This window comes from Gadus morhua, chromosome 5 (assembly GCF_902167405.1).
Source record: "Gadus morhua chromosome 5, gadMor3.0, whole genome shotgun sequence".
Classification (NCBI taxonomy): Eukaryota; Metazoa; Chordata; class Actinopteri; order Gadiformes; family Gadidae; genus Gadus; species Gadus morhua.
The window spans coordinates 18640235-18666228 of record NC_044052.1 but is presented as its reverse complement, the minus strand read 5'-3'; the positions used below and the strand labels follow the sequence as shown (position 1 = coordinate 18666228).

The 25994-nt window shown below is 49.6% G+C and overlaps 4 protein-coding genes across 8 annotated transcripts in view; 2 read left to right on the top strand and 2 right to left on the bottom strand.

Moving 5' to 3' along the window:
* Positions 1-4212, top strand: part of sos2 (son of sevenless homolog 2 (Drosophila)) — a 44603-nt gene extending 40391 nt beyond the window's left edge. Inside the window, exon 23 of the mRNA XM_030356824.1 lies at positions 50-4212. Coding sequence (XP_030212684.1) covers positions 50-556 — 507 coding nt within the window. The 3' untranslated portion in view covers positions 557-4212. The remainder of the gene's footprint in view (positions 1-49) is intronic.
* Positions 4213-4579: 367 nt separating this feature from the next.
* si:ch211-67f24.7 (uncharacterized) lies at positions 4580-15569 on the bottom strand. Of its 3 annotated transcripts, XM_030356849.1 has the most exons (15): positions 15109-15563; positions 14654-14746; positions 13780-13824; positions 12815-12979; positions 12241-12347; positions 11574-11716; positions 11187-11301; positions 10634-10772; positions 9967-10062; positions 9281-9370; positions 8803-8951; positions 8492-8605; positions 7205-7967; positions 6325-6470; positions 4580-4845 (listed from the first exon to the last, which is right to left on the bottom strand). In XM_030356849.1, exons 3-15 carry the CDS (start codon positions 13819-13821, stop codon positions 4734-4736), a joined length of 2181 nt encoding a protein of 726 aa, XP_030212709.1. In that variant the 5' UTR covers positions 13822-13824; positions 14654-14746; positions 15109-15563; the 3' UTR covers positions 4580-4733. The 3 variants fall into 3 exon arrangements, with proteins under 3 accessions (XP_030212709.1, XP_030212711.1, XP_030212710.1); XM_030356851.1 differs by lacking the exon at positions 14654-14746 and having other exon boundaries at positions 15109-15569; XM_030356850.1 differs by lacking the exon at positions 15109-15563 and having other exon boundaries at positions 14654-15066.
* An 87-nt stretch (positions 15570-15656) lies between these two features.
* On the top strand, positions 15657-19596 carry cdkn3 (cyclin dependent kinase inhibitor 3). Of its 3 annotated transcripts, none has more exons than XM_030356901.1 (8): positions 15657-15768; positions 16265-16350; positions 16479-16534; positions 16634-16678; positions 17453-17675; positions 18616-18647; positions 18756-18859; positions 19287-19596. In XM_030356901.1, exons 2-8 carry the CDS (start codon positions 16274-16276, stop codon positions 19374-19376), a joined length of 627 nt encoding a protein of 208 aa, XP_030212761.1. In that variant the 5' UTR covers positions 15657-15768; positions 16265-16273; the 3' UTR covers positions 19377-19596. The 3 variants fall into 3 exon arrangements, with proteins under 3 accessions (XP_030212761.1, XP_030212762.1, XP_030212763.1); XM_030356902.1 differs by having other exon boundaries at positions 15680-15784; XM_030356903.1 differs by lacking the exon at positions 15657-15768 and adding an exon at positions 15795-15895.
* A 493-nt stretch (positions 19597-20089) lies between these two features.
* On the bottom strand, positions 20090-25942 carry cnih1 (cornichon family member 1). The gene is made up of 5 exons (XM_030356906.1): positions 25768-25942; positions 24918-24986; positions 22343-22455; positions 21553-21696; positions 20090-21326 (listed from the first exon to the last, which is right to left on the bottom strand). Exons 1-5 carry the CDS (start codon positions 25846-25848, stop codon positions 21299-21301), a joined length of 435 nt encoding a protein of 144 aa, XP_030212766.1. The 5' UTR covers positions 25849-25942; the 3' UTR covers positions 20090-21298.
* Positions 25943-25994: the final 52 nt, after the last annotated feature.

Here is a 25994-nt window from a genome sequence, read left to right as displayed (position 1 = left end):
TGTGTGTGTGTGTGTGTGTGTGTGCGTGCCCCCCCCCCCCCCCTCCCAGATGGGCCCTCTCTCCGACTTCCCCCCCGCCATCCCCCCCCGGCTGCCCCCCACCCTGCCCCGGGTCCAGCCGCGGGCCCCGCTCTACAACGGCCCCCCCGGCGACGGGCCCCTGCCCAGCCCCCCGCCCCCGCCGCCCCGGGACCCCCTGCCCGACACGCCCCCCCCGGTGCCCTACCGGCCCCCGGAGATCTTCATCAACTACCCGCCCAGCATGCAGCCCTCGCCGGTGGGCCGCTTCCACTGGGACTTCGGCAGCCTGCCCACCTCCCCCGGGACCCCCCCGGGGACCCCCTCCCCGCGGGTGCCCCGCCGCAGCTGCCCGCTGAGCGCCAGCCACAACAGCCTGTGCCCGCCGCCCCCCATGGCGTCGGCCCCGCCCGTCCCGCCGCGCCACAACTCCTCCCCCCAGCTGCCCAAGCTCCCGCCAAAGACATACAAGCGGGAGCTGCTGCAGCCCGCCTTTCAGGCGCTCTCATTGGTGGAGAACACGGACAGCAGCCAATGAGACGGCCGTTTCGGATTCAGTTTTTTTTTCCAGTGGTTTTGATTTTGTTTCTTTTTTTTGGTTTCTTTTATTTTATTTTTCTTTCGGACGAACTCTTAACGAGGAGGGGCCGACGAGAGCCGGGGGAGGGGCAACGGACGGCAGAGCGCGCTCGGATTGGTCGGATCATCGGGGCCGGTTGACCCATCGATTGGTCGATGGATCGACCAATAGACGACAGAATGCTGCTGCCACGCCCCCAACCCCCTCGCCTTCCTCCGCCCGCCACGCCTGACTCCTCCCACTCCCGTCGGCTCAAGAGCCCCGCCTCTCAGGGGTTACGTAGCTCCGCCTACATTTCAAACCCTCAGTGCCAATGAGCCACGCCCCTATAAGGGGCCCCCAGACGCTGTTGTGTGTGTGTGTGTGTGTGTGTGTGTGTGTGTGTGTGTGTGTGTGTGTGTGTGTGTGTGTGTGTGTGTGTGTGTGTGTGTGTGTGTGTGTGTGTGTGTGTGTGTGTGTGTGTGTGTGTGTGTGTGCTTCTCCCGTGGAGAGTGCCCTCTGTAGCGACCCTCCCCCCTTTGAGGAGTCACATGGTCTCCTCTGGATCGTTCCACTGAGGTGGGGAAAGCATGGGGGCGTGGCCATGACGGTGGCCATGTTGGCGGCTCAGACTCTCGATACACGTCCCTGCTCCCGCCGCGGGGGTTAGTGTGCGGGGCTAACGAGTGGCTAGCGAGGCACTAGCGAGTAGCTAGCGAGGCACTAGCGAGTAGCTAGCGAGGAACTAACGAGGAGCTAGCGGTGGCTAGCGAGGAGCTAGCGGTGGCTAGCACGTCACCTTTACTGTTTATGTTTTTCTACAAACTCAACACATGGCCAAAGTCTTATTTTATGCAGGGGGGAAAGGGATTTTGCTCTCTCTTTTTTGTTTTGTGTCTTTGTTTTGTTTTTTAAAGAGATGACATCATCGGGGGCAAAAAGCAAGACATGTAATCCTATTGGCCGGTGCAACACTGAACACCCCGCCCCCTTTATCGCTACTGTGCACTGTGACTGAACAGGAGGGAGATTGAGTCATCAGGCCTGTCTGTCTCCGTCTGTCTGTCTGTTTGTCTCTTCGCCTGTCCCCCCGTGTGTCCATCTGTCTTGTCTTTTTAGCTTTCCCTTTCTAGCCGTCTATCCCTGTGTGTGCGTGTGTGTGTGTGTGTTCCAACAGGCCTGCCCATAGCCACCCTCTTCTCCCCAAAACGTTGCCTTTTTTGAGAAGAAAACAAAAAACCCACAGCACTGACCTCTGACCCCTGGTTAGGGGTGCCTCGGCAGGAAGACATGAGGCCAGAGTCTGGACGCCATTTGCACATCAGGCTGTTTTGTCTTTTTTTGGTTTTGAGGTCAGGTGACTTTCCCCCACCTCTCTGCAGCCTTGGGTTCATCTGGAGGGGAGGCGGTGCAGGGTGGGGGTGTAGTACTGCCCCCGGGCCAGCAGGGGGCAGTACTACACGGGGCGCTGAAGGGTCTGACTGGACTGGAGCGCTGTCCGGAGACGCCCCTTGGAGCAGGACGTTGTGTGTCTTGTGTGTCTCCTCTCTCAAGAAGCCAAGGTGATGTCTTAAAACTCTTGAAGCCCCTTCCTGGGTCTCACCCTGGACCATGTGGTCGGTCCTACGCTACCGCGGCAACCACCCTCCTCCTTCTCCTCCTCCTCCTCCCCCTCCCGCTCCTCCTCTTCTTCTTCGTTGGTATGAATAGACTGCTATGTAACTAAAGCCCAACGCCCCCCATAACGTGCCTCCCCTCTCCCAACCAAAGTCTGGGACTAAAGGGACAGTGCCCTCCGGTGGCGGCTACAAGGAACTACAAACCAAGAGAAAAGCAACCGATAATGAGGAACATCCACACCCTCTCTCTCTCTTGATCTCTCTCTCACTCTCTCTGTATCTCCCTCTCTCACCCTCTTTTTCTCGCCCTATGTCTCTCAAGCCCTCTCCCTCTCTCTCTCTGTCTCTGTCTCTCAAGCCCTCTCCCTCTCTCCCTCTCTCTCTCTGTCCATCTCCCTCTTCCTCTCTCTCTCCGTCTCCCTCTCTGTCTCTCTCTCCCTCTCTCTCCGTCTCCCTCTCTCTCTGTCTCTCTCCCGCTCTCTGTTCATTTCGTACAGACTGCGGGGTCCCCTGCATCCTGAACAGATGTGCCTTTTTACTTTCTCTTTGGATTTTACACAACAAGCAAAAGGTGTCTAAAAGCAGAAAAAAAGCAAAAAAAAAAGAATAAATAATAAAGTTGCCTATGTAATGTTGAGAACAAAACTATACACTACGAATTGTACATGTTTGTGGATACAGTGTGTGTGTGTGTGTGTGTACGGGTGTGTGTGTGTGTGTGTGTGTGTGTGTGGGCGTGTATATATAACATGTATACACTAACGATTAGGATTTGTATAAAGTGACGTTTCTCTCTCGTTGATGGTCTCTCCGTCTCGCGGCGGCGGCGTCAGACTTTGCCTAACAGTCCGATGCTGCTACCGTCGGCACAACGGCGACCACGGCCCCACGCAGGTCGTCGTGACAACCTAACAGACAATCCCCCAAACCCCCCCCATCCCAGCTCGCACTCTGGGACTATTCACTGAGAATAAGCCATGACCTTTGACCCCCGCCCACCCTCTGTGACCCTGCAACCCCCCCAACCCCATGACCCCCCCAATCTCCCCTTTTAGCTATTGTTTTTTTGTTTTTTTTTAAAGCAATGGAAATGTACAGAGCGTTTGCTTTACTCCACCACTTTACACACCAGACTAACTGCCTTTTCTCTTCTTTGTGTCTCTTTGATTTTGTAAAGGCTCGGTCACGACAGAACGCATTAAAGAGGGGGGGGGATGTATCAAGGAACGCAATATATGTGTATTGGGGGGGGGGGGGGGGGGGGGGGGTGCGTGTCCTGAGAACACACTTTGTGCACTTTAGGCTGTACTGTTTGAAATGGCCACCGGGTGGCGTGGGGTCATGTTTATGCACGCAATGCATTGTGGTCCGGCGCTACTGTTTTTCGAAAAACTCACACCCTCGGATCAGGGCGACGAAAAATACGATGAATTTTAAAACCGACCAAAACAATTAAGGCCAACAATTGGACCGCCTGCTGGTCACATGACCAGTCACGTGACCTCAGGTTGTGCGAGAAAACCAAGGCGCCACGTCATGAGTCGCCCTTATTGGTCAGGTGTAGAGATTCAAAGTGATGTCATATCCCATCATTGCTTCGGCGTGACCTTCTCAAGAGGGCTGCTGTATAGTTCAGCGGTTGGCTCTTGTGGATACTTTGTCCCGCCCCCTCTTAGGGGAAATATTCCTGATTGGTCAAAACTCCCCTATGCATTTCAGCCCTGCCCCTAACTGAAACAACAGAATATTCCAAATTGGTCAAAGCCCCTATTACTCTCCTAGCTCCGCCCCCCCCCCCTTCTTCTGGAACATTCCGGATTCAGTTTGGACCCGCCTTTTCCCTCCTTACGTTGCCCCCCCCCTCCCCCCCCCCCATGGAAAACAGAACATTGTGATTGGCCAGGAGCCCGGGGTGGCGCTGTAACAGTGTGTTGATTGGACGGTATGTGGCCTTCTAACTGTGCTTTGTATTAATGGTCTTGAAGAGGTGAATAAACCCCCCAGTCTTATTTTGTACTGACGTCTGCGTTCATTTCATACCGTGTGACTCGCACAAAGTCCACCTCGATATAGCTGGATCAGCGTCTTTGGACAAAAAAAACGATACTTATATAAACAAAAGAATGTTTTTTGATTTTGTAATGTTTAAAACGTAACTTGACAGATGAGGAACTATGGTGGTGTGTTTAGTGTCGTCGCTCCACTGAGAACCATACGCTAGTTTTATCGCCAGCCTCTCTTTGAAAGAAGACGCAACGTATTTAAAATCTTCTAAATATATCTTTCTAGTCAATGCCCTGAAGAGTCAGGAACAATGTGACATGGAAGGGTTTGGGTTAAAGTAAGTTTTTTTCAGGTGTGAAGGAAATGGTTTGAATCCCCATTGGTCTAAAAAGTATTTTTATTGTCCGCACGTAAACAAATGTAATCTAGATTAAACTTGCAGGTAAACTCATCCCAGCATGCAAACGAAATTAACTCAATGTCGGCGCCCAAACATTTCAGAATAACCCCCCTTTCAGGTTCCATTGGGGCCCCTAGACTGTGCTGCAGGGGCCCTCGCTGTCCTCACTGTCGTCCCATAGTCCCCCGTGGCCCTGGGTGGCTCCAACATGGCCGCTGCCCAGCTGCTGCAGCGCCCCCGCCTGTCTGGGAGGAGAGGTCGTCTTTAGTCTGCTGCTCCTGTTCACCCCCACGTGTTCAAGACTTTGAATCTCTTCAGAAGTAATTCCGGAACGGGTAGATTAACAATGAGGGCATCAAGCATACGCTTTTATCCTGAGCGACTTACAATAAGTACATTTATCAGAAGAAGATAAACATCACTGTCGGTACAGTAAGGATGTTCATAGAACCAAGTGCCAAGCACTTACAATAGCTAGGTTAACCCGTTCTCCGTATACAACAAAGACCGCTAGGATAAGATGCTACACGATGCTAAGTTCTATTTTTAAGTGGCAGGATGTACAACATACGATAAGGCCCGATTCCATTTCTACCCCTTACCCCTTACCCTTACCCCTCCCCATTGTCTTGAAGTGGTAAGGGGAAGGCGTAAGGGGTAGAAATGGGATTGGGCCTTAGCCTTACCCCTTCCCCTTACCCCTTCAAAACAAGGGGGAGGGGTAAGGGGTAGAAATGGGATTGGGCCTAAGTGTGTACATTAAGTGCCAGGACGTACAACATACAATAAGTGTGTACATTAAGTGCAAGGACGTACAACATACAATAAGTGTGTACATTAAGTGCCAGGACGTACAACATACAATAAGTGTGTACATTAAGTGCCAGGACGTACAACATACAATAAGTGTGTACATTAAGTGCCAGGACGTACAACATACATTAAATGTGTACATTAAGTGCCAGGACGTACAACATACAATAAGTGTGTACATTAAGTGCCAGGACGTACAACATACATTAAATGCATAAGAGGGAAGGGGAGGGGTAAGCGGGGGGGGGGGCTATGCAGAGTCCAGGTGAACTCTGAACAGGTGAGTCTTGAGGTACGAGTCGGGGCGTTGGGGATCGAACCTGGAACCTTTAACAAGTGCCTGGAGGTTATAGACAATCTGGAGTTAGGGAACTAAAAGTACAGATTGCGTAAATCTTTTAAACCTTGGACTTCTAACTGCCTTCTGGAGGCTTTCGGTTTAACGTTCACATAACGTTCGTGAGGCGCAGGGGGATCTGGCTAGACACTAATGCCCAATCCCATTACTACCCCTTACCCCTTCCCCTTACCCCTTAAAAACAAGGGGGAGGGGTAAGGGGTAGAAATGGTATTGGGCCTAAAACTGTAAACCTATACGCTGTTGGAAAAACCCGGTACAGCCATTGGCTCCCATCTTCAAAGTGGATCACTACAGAAACACAGGTAGTTGAATCCACGGCCAGAACTTTATTGGCCCTCAACTGTTCATTCATTAACATTCAGGGTTAATGAGTATCTTCCCGCTTCAGTTTGGAACACTCCCTTGGGGGTGTGTTCCAATGTTTTTTCAATCCTAATGCTTGTCGAATATACAGTGTCTTCTCTGGAGCCGTGAGTGTCATGGCAGTTGAGGCAGTGAGCAAGAGTGAGTTCGCTGCGTAGGGACTGTTGGAACGCGGCCCTGGTCTCACCTCATGTCCTCTCTCTTCTGACTGAACTTCTGGAAGGTGTGGCGGGCCTGACCCGGTACAGGGACGAAGACCTGCCTGGGGTCTCTCTCTGGACCCGGGACGGGGACGAAGACCGTCCTGGGGTCCCTGTCTGGACCCGGGTCCGCCTGGGAGACGGGGAGAGGAGGTTACAAACCAGCTTTAAAACCTGCTTTAAAATAATGACAGTTGGGCCCAATCCCATTTCTACCCCTTACCCCTTCCCCTTACACCTCCCCCTTGTTTTGAAGGGGGAAGGGGGAAGGGGTAGAAATGGGATTGGGCCTTGGTCTTGGGAATGGAGGACTTTAAATCTAGTAATATTTGAATCGGCATGTCACTAAAATAAACATAACAACTGAGAAAAGGCAGGACTGATGTGAAGATCACCAGGAGGTGCAGTAAATGAGTTGAGTTTGGGTCATTTAACAGTTTCATTCCAAATTAGTTGTTTGTATCCATGTAAATTATGGCACCCATTGCACTCCTGTCCATTCCTGGAAGGAATGGACAGGAGTGCGACAGCACTGCGTTCCTTCTCAAGATTCCTTCCTTGCTAATTAGGGGAGTGTTTCTTGCCCTTTGGGGGGCTAGGTTCACGGGGGTGTCGGCCTGTTATGCCCTTTGAGGCTGTACCTGTGATTAAAGGTGACATATTATAAGTGGGCGTGTCCACCTGAATGTATGACGGATAGTTGAGCGACGTTTGCTGCAGTAGGCTGGAAGACGGATCTATCCTTCACACATCTAGGTGGACACGCCCACTTGTGATGTCAGAAAAGGCCGATTTTCAAAACGGCTTGTAACGGCTAATCACACCAGGTGGTATCATATGTCGCCTTTTAAGGAGGCGGAGTCTCACCTGCGTCAGGACCTGCTTGGACGGGTCGTCCCAGATGGGCCGGAAGGCGCTCTTGGGGTGCAGCGGCGGCGAGCCCTTCCTGATGCTCACCAGCCGCTTGCCGTAGGACCCCACCAGGCAGGGCCCCTCCGCGCACGGCCCCGGCCCCGGCCCCGCCGCGGCCCCCCCGTCGGGCGGGAGGGGGGTGAGGCGGGGGATCTGCCACCTCAGACACACGGTGCGCTCCCGGCCCGCCTCCCTCCTCCTCCGCTGGCAGCCCGGCCGGAGGAGCACCGGCACCTGGCTGTCCTCCTCCCCCCACTCTTCCTCCTCCTCTTCCTCCTCCTCCTCCTCCTCATCGTCCCCCCCGGTGTGGCTGTCCCCGGGGCCCGTGCGCAGCGTCCCGTCGGGGCTCCCCGAGGTGACGGAGGAGTAGTCGAAGGCGGAGGTGTCGTCCTGGTCCGTCTCCCCGTCCTCCGCGTCGTCGGGGCCCCCCCGGCCCGTTGGCTGGCTGGACGTCCCCTGGCCCGAGTCGCTGGTCTCCCAGACGGTGGGGGGGGTGTCGGGGGGCCGCAGGCCGCCGGGGGGCCGGGGGGACAGGAGGGGGGGGGCGAAGCAGCTGGTGATGCCGCGGTCCCGGGTGGAGGGGCCCCCCAGGGTGGGGGGGCCCCCCTGGGCCAGCCGGTCCCGCTTCCGGCTCACGGGGCTGCAGGACCAGCACTCCAGGTGCATGCTGGGACACCGCATGGCGACGCCCGCGGCCTGAGGCGGAGCCTGCTCGTCTCTATGGAAACCAAGGAGCAGAGGTGAGGTCGCAGCTGAAGGCTCAGAGGAGACCCGGGGGGGGGGGGGGGGCAGAGCCCTGGGCTCAGGGTTCAGGGCTCTGGGTTCAGGGCTCTGGGTTCAGGGCTCTGGGTTCAGAGGGTTTAAACACATCTGAATGCTGCTTTGTGTTTGATTGTTTGATGTTTCAATGTATTGAAACATACATGAATTTATTGAGTGAAGGATATTTTTTATCTCAAATATATCGCTTCATAAGTAAAACGCTGAGAATAGATTATTAATATTAGGCCTATTAATGTGGAACATTCAATTATGTAAATATATAGTCCTATCATGCTTAAAACAATAGTAGCCGATAGGTTTTTTAAGTACTCATTCTGCTTCGTACAAGCATCCCCAGGCACTTTTTTACGTTTTCTCATTCTTAGTTTTATTGTCTGGAATAGCAGACTTCAGAACCCATGCGGGTTATTTTCCTACAGAGCGCCATACTGTATTCGGCCAGCGGGGGGCGACAGTTACCTCAGGTCTCTGGCTGGGGGCCCCGCTGGCCCTGCTGGGCCCTGGCACTGCTGACTCCGCGCACAGCAGCTAGCAGATGACACGCACGCGGGAGGGCCGCCAGAGCATTTCCCGCTGTCACGATGAAACAATAAAGTCGAGGAAATTCAATATGATGTCATAACAACCTCAACTTATGTTCAGTACCATGAGAACACAATTCAGTCGCTAAATACCGCCTATCTGAATTAAATATATTATATATGCTGATGAACAGGTTTGTTTACTGTGTTTATGACGGGGCTAAACTCTCTCTACCCTCCCTCTCTGACCTCTGATTGGTCGGATGAGCGTCCTCTTCCCATTGGACGTCCTGCTCCAGGATGCTGTGGCAGCGGGACAGCGTCTCCCTCAGGACCTTCTCGGAGCCCAGCAGTAGGCTGCAGTCCGGGTGGTCTCGGCTGGTCCACTGCAGCAGATTCTGCACCAACCAGAGGGAGAAGATCTCCAATATCACCACCGCAAAAACACCGACTTTGACTTCATCTTTTGCACGTAAGATCCGGAAAAATAATGCTCAGTTCTTAATAAACGGAACATCTTGGAAAGAACAATTAGAAAACATGAATTGAACCAAGAGAACAGCGCCCCCCAGTGTTGGACGGCTGACACTGCAGGAGGTCCAATCGTTCCCAGGTGAGACGGTGAATTTTGGATTAACATTATTATATATTTCCCAAAGGCCCATCTGGTCGTCCTCTGAAAGGGGGGGGGGGCTGGACCGGAGCCCAACGGGCCGTCGTGACTCACCTGAATGTGTCCCAGGTAACCGTGGATACGGGAGACAGGTGCGAGCAGCAGGGACAGCAGCTTACCCTCCTCCCGCTCCGTCTGATCTCTCTGAGGGGCGGGGACAGCGTATGGAGTCAGTGATCACAGCCCTCTCTTCTCGAAGAGTTATATTACATCATATGATACTTTAAGCACACTATAAAAAATTATGTTTTTGTTGACAGTATATCCTTAACCATTATTGGAGGTAACTACTAGAACCTAAACATGTTTCGCTCTCTCTCGTATTTTTTGATGATTATACAGGAAATGTGCAGAGCGGCCAAAATGGCAGAACACAGACGGAATTAGCTTTAGCAAACTGTGCATTGTTCCCTCGGTCTATACCTGCTCTGACTCTGCATCGTGTGTGTGTTTGTGTGTGTGTGTGTGTGTGTGAGTGCAATTTGGTGTGTGTGTGTGTGTGTGTGTGTGTGTGTGTGTGTGTGTGTGTGTGTGTGTGTGTGTGTGTGTGTGTGTGTGTGTGTGTGTGTGTGTGTGTGGAAGTGGTTGTGTGTGTATGTGTATTTGTGTGTTTCTGAACCTGGTTGTATGCGTGTGTGCACTAGGTTGTGTGTGTGTGTGTGTTTGTACGTGGTTGTGTGTGCGTGCGTGCGTACATGTGTGCACGTGGTTGTGTGCGCGCGTGTGTGTGTGTGTCCTACCGTCTTCTTCTGCGTCCTGTCTCCCCGGTGGAGCTCCAGGGACAGGAAGCGAGCCAGGCTGGTGGTGTATCCGATGTACACGTCCATGAAGGCCGTCTGGGGGTCACAGAGAGGTCACATTCCTCCACGTTCACCCTCATATCACCCACCTGGCACCCCTTACCCAATGCACCCCTCACGAAATCGACCTTATAGGGACATGGTCTATTGACTGCATTTATCCATCGCTTTTCTAACCAGCTGCCACTCAAAGCGCTTTATACCATTATTATCTAACATTCACCCATTCATACACACATTCACACACCGACGGCGGTGTCAGCCACGCAAGGCGACAGCCAGCTCGTCGGGAGCAGTAAGGGTGCGGTGCCTTGCTCAGGGACACCTCGACACTCTCGGGGATCGAACTAGCAACCTTCCGGTGACCAGCTAACCTGCTCTACCTCCTGTGATACATGCCGACATCACTTGTGGGAGGGTCCATCCTCGGGTATGATGGACAGCTCCGCCTACCAGTGGGTACAGCCCACCGGGCAGGTTGGTAGGCTGAGCTAACCGTCAATCATCTGGAGTGGACACGCCCACATGTGACGTCACTAACTAACTCATCAACACGTGGTGGCCCGATGAGAGAGGGAGGTCCTCTGAGTCACCCTCCATGACTCACGTTGTTGTGGCCAATGAGCTGCACCAGCAGGTCTCCCACTAAAGACTTCCAGTGGTCGGCGGACAAGCGCTCCTGCAGGGTGTTCCTGAACACCAGGTGGCGCTGCAGCATCTGGTCCACGAACTGCAGGTAGGACTGACTGGAGAGGAAGAAGAAGAAACCGTTAAATCAGGTGAGGATACGGGAATGATACAAAAACTGACCTTTTTACTATTGTTTTACTCTTCACTATTGCGCCCTGGGGAAGACTATTTAGATGTAGATCTAGAACATGTAGAGCGGTTGTAGGTCCTCACTATGGCTCCCTGGTGAAGGCTATAGATCTAGAACATGTAGAGCGGTTGTAGGTCCTCACTATGGCTCCCTGGTGAAGGCTATAGCTCTAGAACATTTAGAGTGGGAGTAGGTCCAAACTATGTATCCCTGGTGAAGACTATAGACATATAGATCTAGACCTAGAACATTTAGAGTGGGTGTTGGCCCTCATTATGGCTCCCTGGTGAATACTATAGATACATAGATCTACAACATGTAGAGTGGGTGTGGTGCTCACTAGGGCTCCCTGCTCATCTGAGAGCTGTTCTTGTACTTGTCGTAGAGATGGTTCAGGGTGGAGACGTACTCCCACTCCGAGTGGAGCAGCTGCATCACCACCTGTTGGCGCGCGTCTACACACACACACACACACACACAGACACACACACGCACACGCACACACACACAGACACAGACACAGACACGCACACGCACATACAAACACACAGATACGATTTGGATGCCAGTGTCTACAAACACACATATAAGATTTAATTTGTTGCATGCATCTACACCCACAGATTATGCTACAGATTCAGACACGGATCAGAACCGGATCCCTGACGTTCTCCACACACACAGATCCTAGACGGAGGCGGACGGTCGTCACGCGGTCGTGTCTCACCCGTCTCCCCCGACAGACCCGCCCGGAGGCCCTGCAGGTAGGAGTGGAGCAGGAGCCTTCCTCTGGGGGAGGAAGACGAGGGTGGCGGTTGTCCAGAACATCCCTCACACTGCGTCCTTCCCCTGGCCGCTTCCCCTGGCTCACTGGCCAATCACAGTGGGACAAACAAACCGTCAACAATAGGGTTTCATCATTATTTCATTATTCTAATTTATTATTAATTTAAAGAGTGACCCAACGCTAAAATCACACGGCACCCCCTCTGGTGAACCACGGGTATTGCAGTTCAAAGTGGTGCGAAGTGACATCACTTCGTACCACGAGTGCCATGAGTCTAATCCTGACCAATCAGAAACACTTATTTCAGTGACCTTTGTTCCAGCAGTTGGACGTTGGTTTATCTTAAGTCATACGAAGGCAGATGTAGATATTGAGTAAAGAGAATAAACGTCATATGTTGCTCCATTACCACGTTCTTTTCTGCAAATGTAATGCATATCATTTTAGGCGAGTGTTCCCAGCTAGCTCAACTGGTAAAGCATGGGACTAACAATGCCAGGGTTCTGGGTTTGATTCCCACTTGGGCTACCCATGCTTAGAAGGATCGCACTCAGGGTCATCTAAAGATGCGTCTGATACTAATGTAACTCTGAGTCTGTCTGAGTACCTCTCCTTCTGGGTAGTGGTGGTGGTGCCCCTGTCTGCCTGCTGGGCCCTCATTCGGTTGTTGACGTCCAGCTGTAGGATCTGACACTGCAACGAGCCGAGCTCCTCCTGGTGGGTAACAACCAAAACAGTGTTTAGATCCTCCATCAATGTGGTTTATAAAACGACAACCTCAAACCCAGAGCGTTCTCAGTAATTGGTAAATGATAGAGGGACTTGGATTTATACAGCGCTTTTCTAACTAGTGGCCACTCACTACGCTTTGTAACATTGGCTAACAATAAACCATTCATGCACACATTCACACACCGACGGCGGTGTCAGCCACGCAAGGCGGCGTCCAGCTCGCCAGGAGCAGTGAGGGGGAGGTGCCTTGCTCAAGGACACCTCGACACTCTCACACTAGGAGGAGCCGGGGGTTCGAACTAGCAACCCTCCGGTTACCAGCAAACAAACCCTACCTCCTGAGCCACATGACGCCTATTCTCAGTCCCCCCCCTCCCCCCCCATGAGTCCCTCTAGATGCGTGAGAGCCAGGGGCCAGGACGAGCCATGGGCCAGGAGGACCTTCTCACCCTCAGCGTCTCCACCAGCGTCTCCAGGCGCCGCGCCTTCTTCTGGCAGCTCTGGCGGTTCTCCTCCATCTCCTCCCGGAGGTACGAGTCGCCATGTTGGATCTGGCTGAGCTCCAGCAGGGCGCTGGAGAAGCCGCTCTTCAGCTCCGAGACCATGAGCTGGAGCTGGGGCGGGGAGACCACTCAGGGGGTTAGACCACCGACGTCAGAGTCACGGCCGTCATGGTCAGGGTCTCACCCCATTCACCAGAAGAATAATCACCGGGGTCATATCAATAATCACCGGGGTCATATCAATAATCACCAGGGTCATATCAATAATCACCGGGGTCATATCAATAATCACCAGGGAAATATCAATAATCAGAAGAATAATCATCAGGACCATATCAATAATCATCAGGATCATATCAATAATCATCGGGATCATATCAATAATCATTAGGATCATATCAATAATCATTAGGATCATCCCATTAATCATGAGAATAATCAGCAAAATCATCTCAATAATCATCAGGATCATCCATATGATCATAATAATAGCAGTAGCATTAATCATAGTAATAACATAATGGTATTTGTGGATGACTTTCAGGGCCTTACAGTATAGAAGATAAATACAAAAGAACCAGACAAAGGAGACACAACCACTATTATTACAAAGCAGTTATAAATTATATATCTTAATACACAAAATTCGATTTTCCTTCGAGCTGTTTTTCCAACTTAAGTTCTGATTGACCTAACCCTGACCAGTTGGAGTTGCACCAATAACTTCCCGTTTTAAAATGAATTAGAAAAAAAAAATTAGAACCTATGACTCTGAAACAGACCCTCCATTGTGTGTGTGCTGTTGTTGTACAGTGATGAAGAACCAGGTCCTTCCCACAGGTCTGGGGTCAGGTGTCCCTACCCACGTTGGCTCATTAGCCAGCGCTAGGCTAGCATGCTAGTTAGCGTACCTTGGAGATCTCCGCCACCAGCTCTCCCTCCTGGGGCTTCATCACCTACAGAGCGGGAACACACACACACACACACACACACACACACACACACACACACACACACACACACACACACACACACACACACACACACACACACACACACACACACACACACACACACACACACACACGAATCAGGTGTGTGTGCTGCACGGGTGATGTTTTGAGTGGTTCCCAGTTGTCTTATCGATGTTAGAAGTGATGTTGAGGGATTATACATGACAAAGACCAGAGAAGCAGGGCTCTGTGGTGGGAAGCCCCTGAACCAGTCTGTGTCCATCCAGTTCACCCAGTCTCTCCTCTCAGGCGGGAGAGTCGGGTGTCACTGTCAGGGACACAAAGGTCCAACACAAGAGAAGTCATTCTCTGTTCTCTGACAGAAGTCACACACCCATACGTATACTACTCACATACTCCTAGACCCTTGCAGGCTGATTTGTCATTTTCCCGTGAGTGAAACTAGATATTAATGGGCATCAGTCTAACTCGTCTCAAACAACAATAACATAACGGATAGAAAAATAAAAGATATGTATCCATATACGGGTTATAATGAAGTAGAATAATGGAATAAGAAATATCGGTTCCAGTATTAAAGTTAGAATATGCAAACGGCTGTGGTAATAGGCGACGTAATAATGTGTTCAATGCCAGGGTTTAACGTGTGTGTGTGTGTGTGTGTGTGTGTGTGTGTGTGTGTGTGTGTGTGTGTGTGTGTGTGTGTGTGTGTGTGTGTGTGTGTGTGTGTGTGTTTGTGTGTGTGCGCTTATGTGTGCGCGCTTGTGTGTAGTGGGTTGTAATGTCAGCTTGTTCAGAGAAAGCGACCCACTCTCCTGCGTGTCCCCTGCCAGCAGAACGGAAGTCACTCGCGAGCCAAGGAGCCCAGCCCCACGGGAGGTCGGGGCGCGAGGAGCCAACAGCTCTGGACAGACGGAAAATAACCCCCGCCCCCCCAAAAAGAAAAAACACATTTATACAATAATAATAATAATAATAATTATATATGCTTAATCAGAATACTAACGCCTCCACGTTTGATAACGAGTATATTGTCCCATCATAATAATGCATTGCCCTCGTGCATTGAAAGTCGGGTTTACTGGATTAATAACTGATTTTATAAACGTTTGATTATGTATTATCACTTTGAGAAGGTATTCAACTTAAATCTAAACTAGAGTGTTTATGTCCTAGCCTCGTCATATAGCCCGCAGATATCAACGCATCTCAAGGAGGAGAGCAGAATACAGAGCGGAATAAAGATAAAGATTAAAATAGACTTACCTTAATGGAGCGGTTCCTGAGTGACGTGAGACGTCGTCGCCTGCCATAATCCCAGATCCGCCATCCGCCTCTCGAGGAAGAAAACTACTTTTCCACTCATGTTTTAAACGGGTCTGCGGCGCGAGGGGTGATAGGGACACAGAGCGTGGTGCGCGTGGACACAGGGCGCGGTGGCGCGCGGAGACAGCGAGTGGTGCGCGCGGACCCAGCGGAGCCGAACTCCACGCGGCCAGTGCGTCTCCGACTCTTTAAACCCCAGGATGACTTGACAGTGCGTTACTGTATGCCCTGTTCCGAGGTTGAATACATGGCCTGTATATAAGGAGGACATTCACCTACCCACTTTGAAATAGATTTAAAATAGAAAACGTTTTACACTTTTCTTGTTATTGTTTATTAATGTCTGTCCATCATAATCAATTCAATTAAAGCATTTTTTATGACCAGGTACCTTTAGGGGTATGTTCACATGTGAATGTTTTGATGAAGTTTTCTTGGGTAAGGGCCAAAGTTATTTCTGCGGACATTATACTGGAGCGCATCTCTGGGGGCGTGGCCAGCCACAGCGCCTCGCTGTGATTGGCTTGGAGCTTCCTCCAAGGATTTTTTAAAAACGAAGCACTCCCAGCTGTCAAAACTGCTGACTCGATTGCATGATTGGTGAGAAATAACGATTGTATGTTTCCATCCTACTCTTTTACATCGATGATACATATTCAGTTGATCGTATCGACATTTCGGTTGCCAGACTATTTGGCTTAGACCCGGTGTGTTGCGCTATTGCAAGGTGACGTTAGCTTAGCCACGGAGCATGCGTGTGTGTGTGTGTGTGTGTGTGTGTGTGTGTGTGTGTATCGGGTTAGCCTCCGATAGGTAAATTTACCTTCATCAGGATATCTTGGTTAGTCGGTGTCTGATGGGATGCTCTCCTTTCGTAATATTGGAGAGTTATGTCGAGGAAATGCAGTGAAATACGATTTATTCGACCAAATGGATAGGCTATATGCTTCCAGTTGTTTTGATCACACACACACACACACACACACACACACACACACACACACACACACACACACACACACACACACACCATCAAACAGTTACAATTACGTTACCTCATCCGGTAATTGTATTCGTATTTGTGTCACAATTAAAGTCTAACGTCATGAGGACGAGTGAGTTCGACTCTTCTGATGAAGAGGAGGTCTCTGAAGAGCAGCTGACACCTTTCCACATCTCATGGTAAACCGTGTGTGTGTGTGTGTCCAATTAATTGCTGAATTGCTTGTCATGTTAAGCTAACTAGCAACCCCCACCCTTCAGAAACTATGCGTTACAAACTGAAGTGATTCTTGTTCCTCCTCACTAAGGTTACCGCTGTCTGTAGTTGAATCAGCACAGTTCCTCGGTATATGCGCACTGCCCGGTAAAGTATTCCATAACATTGAAAGAGTCAACTCTATTAAATCCATTTTACTTCAAGTCTGATGTCTGACACCAATGTGTTTTTCTTTCCTTTCTCTAGGCTGTAAATTCAAAGAGAATCGAAGAAATCTCCAGAGAGATGTTGGTAAGGTGACCGTGGCGGGCGGGGTTTGTTGAACAGGTGACCGTTGTGGGCGGGGTTTGTTGAACAGGTGACAGTAAGCTGAGGTTGTGATGGTGGGCTCTTGCATCAACACGCACACTTTTCATGACCGCCACAACAATTAAGCTCCTGCCAAAGCTCCATTAAATGCACACTATAGAACCAGAAATAAACAGCATTTTACCTCAAATATACACCAAATAACCAAAAACATATTCACAGAACATAACCTAAATGCACATGATAGAACTGAGGCCCTCATAACCACTGCATCGTTCTCAGCAATCCCTGCAAAGCCTTTCCCAGGGATATAACAACCAACCCCAGTCTGTCCTAAACTTGTCTAACAACACGTAGCGTTTGTTTGCGGGTCCCACCAATGTGCAGTTTGATCATCAGACAAAGCAAAGCTCACCAAAACCAGACTCCAAAGCTTTCCCCTGAATAGCAGAGCTTTGTTCGATCGTTGTGTGACCTTCCCTCCGTCATGAGGAGAGGAGAGGCCTGAGGTTTGGTACTTCAGCCTGGTTAAAGAATCATTTTCACCAGTTCAGTGATCTTGACGATGGAGCCGGAGTAGATCCCGGCTGAACTTCAAACTGTTGCACCGTTGGTCGGCACTAGTACATGGACACACAGCAGTTCAGCTTCCTTTTTAAACAGCATGCGTGGTGTTTGTTTTGGTGTCGATCCGTCTCCATGGCGATCATGTCTGACTCCCTCCCTCCCTCCCTCCCCCTCTCCCGGGGCGCCCAGACGAGCTGCAGAACCAGGGCGTGCAGGACGTGTTCGTGTTCTGCACCCGCGGCGAGTTGAACATGTACCGGGTGCCCTCCCTGCTGGAGGCCTACCGCCGGCAGGGCTTTCGGGTGCACCACCTGCCCTTCCCCGACGGGGGCGCCCCCGAGCTGGAGCAGTGTGGGCAGATCCTTGAGGAGCTCCAGAGCAGCCTGGAGGACCAGCGCCGCACCGTGATCCAGTGAGTCTGAAGGGCGTGGGAGACGGGTCACCCCCCAGTGGTTCCACCACTGGTACCGGTATCGGAACCACTCTGGTGTGAACGTCGGAGGAACCGGTAGGCGTTCACACCAGAGTGGTTCCGATACCGGGATCGGTATTGGAACCACTCTGGTGTGAACGTCTACTTCCATTAAATGCACACTATAGAACCAGAGATAAACACGGTTGAACCTCAAATATACACCATGGGGCGATCCCGAAATGCATTGTGGGTCCGTCCGTTCCGGCGGCTCCGTCTCTTGCGTTCAGAAGTTGCGAAATTATTAACTTTTCTGTCTGCAACGGATCCTTCAGCCAATCAGATCGTGGCTCCGTCGGCAAACACTCCCCCGTCCGTCAGACACGCCTTCCGTCGTCCGTTGACGGACGGATGCAGTGGGCGAGCTGCGTTAGGCTACGTTCGTTAACGGTCGGACGTTGAAAGTCGGAATGTGGAACGCATCATCTCCGACCCAAGTGCGTTCGAGCTACCAAGTCGGAAAACATGGATGCTTATGCTTGACAAGAAAACAAATGTATTGTCATATTTATAGAATATTAATGAAAAATGTATAAATGTAAATCTAGAAGAAAAAAATTTCGACAATGACTGACTATACATTGCCGTCATCGTAACAGAAGCACGGAACGGTTGAAGCATACCGTCGATATCGGAGCGGCTTTCAAGTAATAGCAGAACTGTAGGAGTACTAGGACTTTAAAAGTTATGCTTTTACTGTTGACTTCTATTTAGTCTTTTTCGCAATGTACCTGCTGTTGGGTGTTGTGCTTGACCTGGCCGTCCCCTCCAGCTCTAGTGGTGACCTACGATTACGTCTAGCTCCTAATTGTCTCTGGTCTGAGTGAGCTTCTCACTCTCAAAACGTATAGAAGCTCACTCCTGTGTTTCTTATTTTCAGCTGTTACGGAGGGTTGGGGCGCTCCGGATTAAGTAAGAATATATTTATTTGAAGAGTGAGAGTGAGTGAGAAAGTGAGAGTGAATGTGAGTGTGAGAGTGAGGGTGAGAGTGTAATCCTGTGTCCGTACTCCCCGTCCAGTTGCCGCCTGTCTCCTGCTCCAGCTGTCCGTTACCATGACGGCAAATAAAGCCATCGAGATCCTCCGGGAGCTGAGAGGGGGAGGAGCCATCCAGACGGTCAAGGTGAGGCCTCGACAAACCAAAGCGTCCGTAGCTGCAGTGCATGGTGCCGAGACAAATGGGTTTTGCCGGTATCTGTAGTTAATGTTAGTAAGAGGCCATGAAATAGAAACGCATCTTATCTCCTCTAAAGGCTTTCTGTGGATGTGACAAATGTAAGACTTGCACAACTGCTCAATAACACAGGTTGGCATGATCCCATGACTGAGGCGTCGTCTAGGGTTACAAGTGAAGGTGTAATGTACACCGCACTCACACGTTGCGTCCCGTGTTAACGGGAATCTTCTCAGATCGGCAGGTCTTCAGCTTGTAAATGTTCCATAGGACGAATCCCTGCTCTGGCTCAAGGGCAGTTGGATGTGTCAGCATTTTCCCCTAGTTTTTGAATTATTTTTTAGTAATAATGATTTTTGTATTTTTCTTCACACAGCAATACAACTTCCTCCATGAGTTTCGGGAAAAGCAGGCGGCGTTCCAGCAGGGCCGAGAGAACACGGTGGAGCGGTCCGTTTCCCGGTGAGAACTCTGGAGCGCACCGTACCCCGGAAGAGCCACAGCCTAGCATCAACAGGCTAAATAATAGCGAGCTTTAGCTTCTCCATCTTCGATGGATGTGTGTGTGTTTGCGTGGTACTCAGATGTTTGCACTTTAAATGGATACTCTTAAATATGGAACTCCTTGAATATGTGGGGAATGGAATTTGGTTATTTTCAAATAAATATGGAAGTGGTTAATATCTCCCGCTGTGCAATTATGTCAAATTCATAAAACGTTTAGTTTTTGCCATGTTTATAGTGAAGACATTTGTCAATATCAAGGTCTACTATTAAAGGCATTGTTAAATATTAATTGAGGTACCAATTTAAGTGGATGCAAATTAGATTTTTGAACCGTTGCAAAATCTGGCCCCCAACTCCTGACGCGATGACTAGTCCTTTTTAAAAATAAATTTTGCCTGAAAACCCTAGTGCTAATGTTAAGCACATTCTCTAGCATTATGCTCAACGTGTAGACTAGAATTGTGCTGAATTAATGCCGCATAGTGATGGAGAACGTTAACTGTTCAATGGCTGCTTGGAGACTTTCACTGAAGGAACGCAACAGTAAAACCAGGAACGGTTTCATAAGATCTTTCGTCTTAAACCCGTTGATACAAGAAGTCAAGGAATCGCACATTTTAAACGTACGTCTTTCCTTTAAACCCCTTCGGCTCCAATGACCACAAAATGGTGTAGTGGGATACGATTTTTTATTTTGATTCAAACAAAACTAGTCTTGGTTCTTCCTAGATGGTAACACGGTGGGGTCCAAGAGAAACATTCAAATAAAAATGATGCGCTCAACTGCCACGCCCTTCCTAAAGACGAGCCGTGACGGAGGAGACGCTAGTGAATATCAGCGGTCCGGGGTGCTCGTTTAGTGTAGAACCAGGAGTGTTGAACGCCCGCACCAAAGACGGCAGCGCCAGAACAAGACAAAGTACAAAGCAAAAATAATAAATACACACTCCCAAAAGGTTGGAATATTTGGAGATTGAATGAATCCTAAACTGGAGAGGTAGTCGACAGTCCGGCACGTTGGCAGTCGGCGCAGAAACATCTCGCGGACCACTCAGACGGGCAGGGTACTGAGACTACCTCCAGCTAGAGAACCTCTAAAGAGAAGCCTTACTCCCAAATCATCAAGTCCCTCACTTTACTCAGATCGCCTTGAATGTGTCGCAGCAGACCGTTTCATCGCAAAGAACACTAAACATCGACAGCGTCATGAGGATGATGATGACATGAGTTGAATCAGGTGTCCCACTGGTTTCGAGGAGGTATAAAGGGACAATCTGGTTTGAAAAGAGATCGGGTTTGAGACAACTCGTTGTCTCGTTGAGTTTCTGGACTTTAGTGCACAAGCTTAGCATGGATGGGAGAGAGATTAATGTTCACACTTTCTATCAATTTAGTCTGACGAATCATGGGGGGGAGGTGGTTCAATTAATATCGATTTTATAAAGCTTGGATTCTAATTTGGAGCATTCTAGAACGGCAGGTCCATAATGGACCGTGACCCTTAAATGCTCAAATCCCTCTATTAACTTCACTGTAAACGTTCAACAGTAGGGAAATTCAATAAACAGTAAAAAAAAACAAAAAAATCGGAAGCATCGAATCACCACACAGTTAAAAAATAATAATCTTGTTCCTTCATTGAATTTAAAGGGCGGGGCTAGCAGAAGGAGCGCTGCATTGTGGGACAGAGGGCTGAACGTTTGCCAAGATGGCCCCCAGCTCCGTGTACAGAGGCGGAGCTGGGGTTAGTTCTAGTCCTCTGTGGGCGGTGTTTGTGTGTGGCTCCTCCCCCTCCAGTGGTCGGGACCCTCCCCCAAGGTGTCAGCGTTGTTCGGGTGTCCACTGTACATGCAGACCGTCCAGCTCTGGGTGTCGACCGGCCTAGGAGCTCACCAGCACGTAGATCATCCTGGAGGCCCAAGAGACAACATGCAACGTTACGGGATACCGCGCTTTTACTTTGAAAATCGAAAAAAATATATTTTTTAATTAATCTGCTAATAAGATTCCTAGTGCCGTACCCATAGTCAATAGAGGTAAATAAGACGACTATCAGTTCATAAAAATTATCTACTCCTGACTCCTTCAAAATAAAAGCATTGAAATTCAAAACAGCGGTATAATGGTGAGCATACCCGTAGAGATAGTAGAAAAAGGAGAGGAGGTAGAAAGCCAGCTTGCACCAGCCCTCCTTTTGACAGTAGGCCAGGATGTCGGCGTTCATGATGGTGGTGGGGTCGTACAGTCCAGGCCCACTCATCACTGGACGGGTCATATACCTGCAGCACAGTCACAACCAATCAGAACCAGCGCTAAAAAGGTGTACATTGGTCTACAGGACGAACTTCAAACTGATTATGAAGGTAGGAAACTATTTGCAAAATATTCAACATTTCAGGTATTTAGCAGAGGTTTTGATCCATAGCTACTTAAGTGAAGATCCGTGTGATCATGGGGCAGGTAAGGATAAGGCTCTGGATCTAGTATGGCTCTAGGTAGTATAAAGAACACGGTTCAGCTCGGAATGGATCTCCTACCACTAAGGTTTTGGGTCCCATATTCATCACATAGTCTATGTATTTCATGTAGATATATTTGTTTAATGGAAGCATCTAACTGATTTGTAGGTAAACGACGTCAGACGCACGATAAAACCTGTAGATGCTAAACCAGAGGGAAAGCGGGTTAGGGGTTAAGTTAGCTGAAAACAACCAACACCAACTCTGGTGAAAGAGGTCTAGTGCAATTGTTGTTCTTTTGTGCGTCTTAAAGAGCCACCTGGTGTTAATTTGCATGCAATTGCAATGATCTGCTCTCATTGGTTTTCCTTTAGACTGGGATCCAAGTCAAATAAGCAGTAAAAACCCTGACCCCAAGAGTACAGGATGTTGCTACGGCACCGGCCAATACCGGAGCATCACCCACCTCCAGACGTGGTAGGCCAGCAGCGGCATGTTGAGGCCCAGCGTGAGCCACTCGGCCGCACAGAAGAACATGACGCAGAAGAAGACATGGATCAGGTACTCCGGCAGAACCAGCTACGAACACAACACAAACACAGTCAGAGGGGTGGGACGGAACATCTGAGTAGAGGAGAGCACAGACCGCTGCAGGCTGTGGTCGTTCGTAGACCGTGCCTGTCTCTGTCTGGTGTGCTGAAGTCGTCTTCAATCGTTAAACTCAACTGCGGGGTCTAACTTTTTAATTAAAACTAAGCAGCCACTGATTGTGTTGAAGAAACGACCCTAGGCTAGCACTCATAACGAGGAACACATTGATTTTAAGTCTTTAAATGGCAGGGTGACCTTCACGGAGGACGAGTAAAGCGCAGCGAGGAGAGAGGCTAGAGGCTTGACATACATCGGTCCTTGCACTATTTGAAGCTGCCTTCCGTGCGGCATGGATGTTTTGAAATAAATGCATTTACATGGTGGAGTACTGGCATGGATAGAAAGTCATGTATTGCAGCCAGTTGGCTTCATGAGAGAAAGAGATCTAGAGAGAGAGAAAGAGAAATATATCTAGAGAGACAGAAGGAGAGAGAGACAGAGAGGGAGAGAGAGACACAGAAGGAGAGAGAGACAGAGAGAGGGACAGACACAGAAGGAGGGAGAGAGACAGAGAGGGGGAGAGAGAGACACAGAAGGGGAGAGAGACAGAAGGAGAGAGAGAGAGACAGAGGGGGAGAGAGAGACACAGAAGGAGAGGGAGAGAGAGAGACAGACAGATCTAGCCAACAGTGCTGACACCATGTTAAGCATCATGCATCACTGCTGGGGGTACAAATGTCAGGACTCTACAGAGACACATATGAAGCTAAGCTCTGCAGGCTGTGTTGGCTCCGCTCAACAACAATCCCCCCTTTTTTTTACCCTAGGGAGGGCTCATCTGAACACTCTAAAGATGAGGAGAGGGGGGACCATGCCAGTGATGGAAACACCCGCTACTGGAGCTACTGGGAGGGGGGAGGGGGGGGGGGGAGGCCAGGCCCGGACAGATGGAGTCGCCACATGGAAGCCATGCATGCACGTAGAGCCCAGGTGGGGGCTGAGCCCCACACGCCCACAGATGGAGAGGTGAGTGGGGGGTGGATGAGGTGCAGAGTTGGGGGGGGTGGAGGTGGTTGAATCCTGCACTGTGTTGCCAGAAATGTATGACCAGCCGATCGCTCTATCGAGCGGAAGTTCAGATTGAGCCGAGGGTTATGTTAAGGACCTGCGGACCGCTGAGATGACTGACCACGATGGGACAGAAATAGGCCATTCTGGTTAACAGGCGAGCCCCCTCCCACTTCTTCTAAGGTTCATCAACCAATCAGGGCCCCCTGAGATACTGCTGAGCTAGTCGTGGTGTTCCACTGCCATCTGGCCCAAACCCCAGGTGATTTTCTGGAGCTTTGAAGCCCAAAAATAAAAAAATCCACCCATTTTAAATCAAATTAAAATCACAATTGCTTCCGACAGATACCTTCGAGACAGGGAGGGGTTTAAAGTAAATTCAGTAAAGTGAATTAAGATTGACGTCCAGCAAGCACCCATCTCATCACTTGTTCGTACCATAAAAAAGAAACATCTTAACCTCCCCAAATATTTCTGTAAATCTAGATGGATTCCGTGGGCTGAATTTATAAGTTTATTGATAACTTACCAATAACTATAAAAACACCAAATGCAAACAGGGGGGAGGGGGGGGGGGTTGTAATCAAGATCATGCATGTCTTGAGCATTTGCAAGTCTTTTCAGTTAACACGCGCGTGCCTCGAGTCCTCATAACATGGTGGGGAATGTGGTTGATAAATGATTGCATTCTTTATTAGAGGGGGCTGCTGTCCAATGTGTTGATGTGCACATAGGCCTTTGTACTATAGGTTAACAGCAAAAGGCTCTTTGATTAATTAAACCTCCAGGTAAACTACGGCTCTATTTGAAACTTGGCAATACGGCAGCGGGATGTTTGTAAAAATAAAATGGTGGGGAAAGAAATCGAACCACGGGATTTACACCCATAAGACTCAAAAACCGCCATGCTAACAAGCTTGGACCGACGCACACGCCCTTAGATGAAATTTAGTCTCGTCCCTTTTCGATTGGTTAACTGAAAAAACCGTTGCAAACACTCTACCGTGCAGAATGACATACCGCAGACTGTACTGTACTGAGCGGGCAGTCTTTAAAGTTTGGTACAAACCTTCAATGCAATTTTGATTCTTTTAATCTTTTTGACCTTTTCAACTGTCTTTTGGACGTTAACAAAAATGAAAAGATAAATAAAAAAAAAGAAGCAGATTAGAAAACCAAAAGAATAAATGCGTTAGAGTTTGAGAGCTGAAACATCACTCCTGGTTTACAACAGACAGTTTAGTTAGCAGAACGGTGCAGGTAAATCAAGTTAAAATGTCTACAAGACGCATAACTCATCCTGAAATAACATTAAACAAAAGCAGAAGTGCATGCGCTGAAAGAGGCAAGGGGAGATGGCCGACTATTGACGTGTCACTTACCGGGTTTAAAGTGTTACATTGATCTATAGGGTTCTTGTAGTCCGTTTTCAGCTCATCGAAGGCGATTATCTGGAGAGGCAAAAGGGACAGTAACATAATATTACACAAAATATACGCAAATATTACTACGATTTCCGTTTACAAAAGTGTGTGTGTGTGTGTGTGTGTGTGTGTGTGTGTGTGTGTGTGTGTGTGTGTGTGTGTGTGTGTGTGTGTGTGTGTGTGTGTGTGTGTGTGTGTGTGTGTGTGTGTGTGTGTGTGTGTGTGTGTGTGTGTGTGTCAAGGGTTCTTGGTATTAATCTTCATGCGCTCAGTGTAAACAGTAATACCACATCAGAGCTACAGTCAGTAGAAATCACTGAGCCATGACGTCACGAGATTAACTCCGTCAAGAGGTTAAGCGGCGTTAGCCGGCTAGCATGTCTAGCTCCAGCTAGCGTCCAGATCGTTATAACAGGTTAATACAACAGCCCGGTTAACAGCCCTCATTACGCATGTATACAGAAATGGCCGATCAGATGGACGCGATATGTATGGCTGGTTAACAACTGTGTGTGACAGGCTGTTTTCTAGGTTCTACCGTTAGCTTGCGACAGGGGGCCATTCATTCTAGATCGGACCCGTTCCCGGGGACACATTGTCATTATGGACCCGAAACCCGGGACCTGAGGGGGGATCTCGGCCATAAAATGAAAAAGAGGATCTGCGTAGAGCCGACCGGCGGCGAACCCACAGTGGATTGCGAACCACGCATCACAAAGCCCGTCCTTATGTAAACGTTAGCCCGCGATATCGGCTCGGTGGCGTTGGACAAGACGCACGACGGTGATGAACAAACATTGATACTTACGTGCCAAATCGCGAAGAAGATAAGTGCTGCCGTGAGCAATAGAGCCAGCATATAACAAAAGGCCGCGAATGTGAACGCCATTTTCTCCTACCGCTCGGTCTTGGGACGTAGCCGTAGCTACAGATTTGAGATCTGTCACCACTATGTCGTCACACAAGTGGTTCTGATCACAGCTATCGCGAGATTTCGCTGTAGAACCTGCAGAACGACAAAAATCTGTCACCCTG

Excerpts from the sequence above, each read along its gene's own strand:
- si:ch211-67f24.7 (XM_030356851.1), bottom strand. The coding sequence starts at position 13,821 with ATGAAGCCCCAGGAGGGAGAGCTGGTGGCGGAGATCTCCAAG. Across the intron at positions 8,952-9,280 it reads GTTACCTGGGACACATTCAG|AATCTGCTGCAGTGGACCAG; the intron begins GTGAGTCACGAC and ends TGGTTGGTGCAG. Across the intron at positions 4,846-6,324 it reads CAGAAGAGAGAGGACATGAG|ACAGGCGGGGGCGCTGCAGC; the intron begins GTGAGACCAGGG and ends CTCTCCTCCCAG.
- cdkn3 (XM_030356901.1), top strand. The coding sequence starts at position 16,274 with ATGAGGACGAGTGAGTTCGACTCTTCTGATGAAGAGGAGGTCTCTGAA. Across the intron at positions 16,679-17,452 it reads AAATCTCCAGAGAGATGTTG|ACGAGCTGCAGAACCAGGGC; the intron begins GTAAGGTGACCG and ends CGGGGCGCCCAG. Across the intron at positions 18,860-19,286 it reads GAGCCATCCAGACGGTCAAG|CAATACAACTTCCTCCATGA; the intron begins GTGAGGCCTCGA and ends TTCTTCACACAG.
- cnih1 (XM_030356906.1), bottom strand. The coding sequence starts at position 25,848 with ATGGCGTTCACATTCGCGGCCTTTTGTTATATGCTGGCTCTATTGCTC. Across the intron at positions 22,456-24,917 it reads AATGTAACACTTTAAACCCG|CTGGTTCTGCCGGAGTACCT; the intron begins GTAAGTGACACG and ends TTGTGTTCGTAG. Across the intron at positions 21,697-22,342 it reads CTGGCCTACCACGTCTGGAG|GTATATGACCCGTCCAGTGA; the intron begins GTGGGTGATGCT and ends ACTGTGCTGCAG.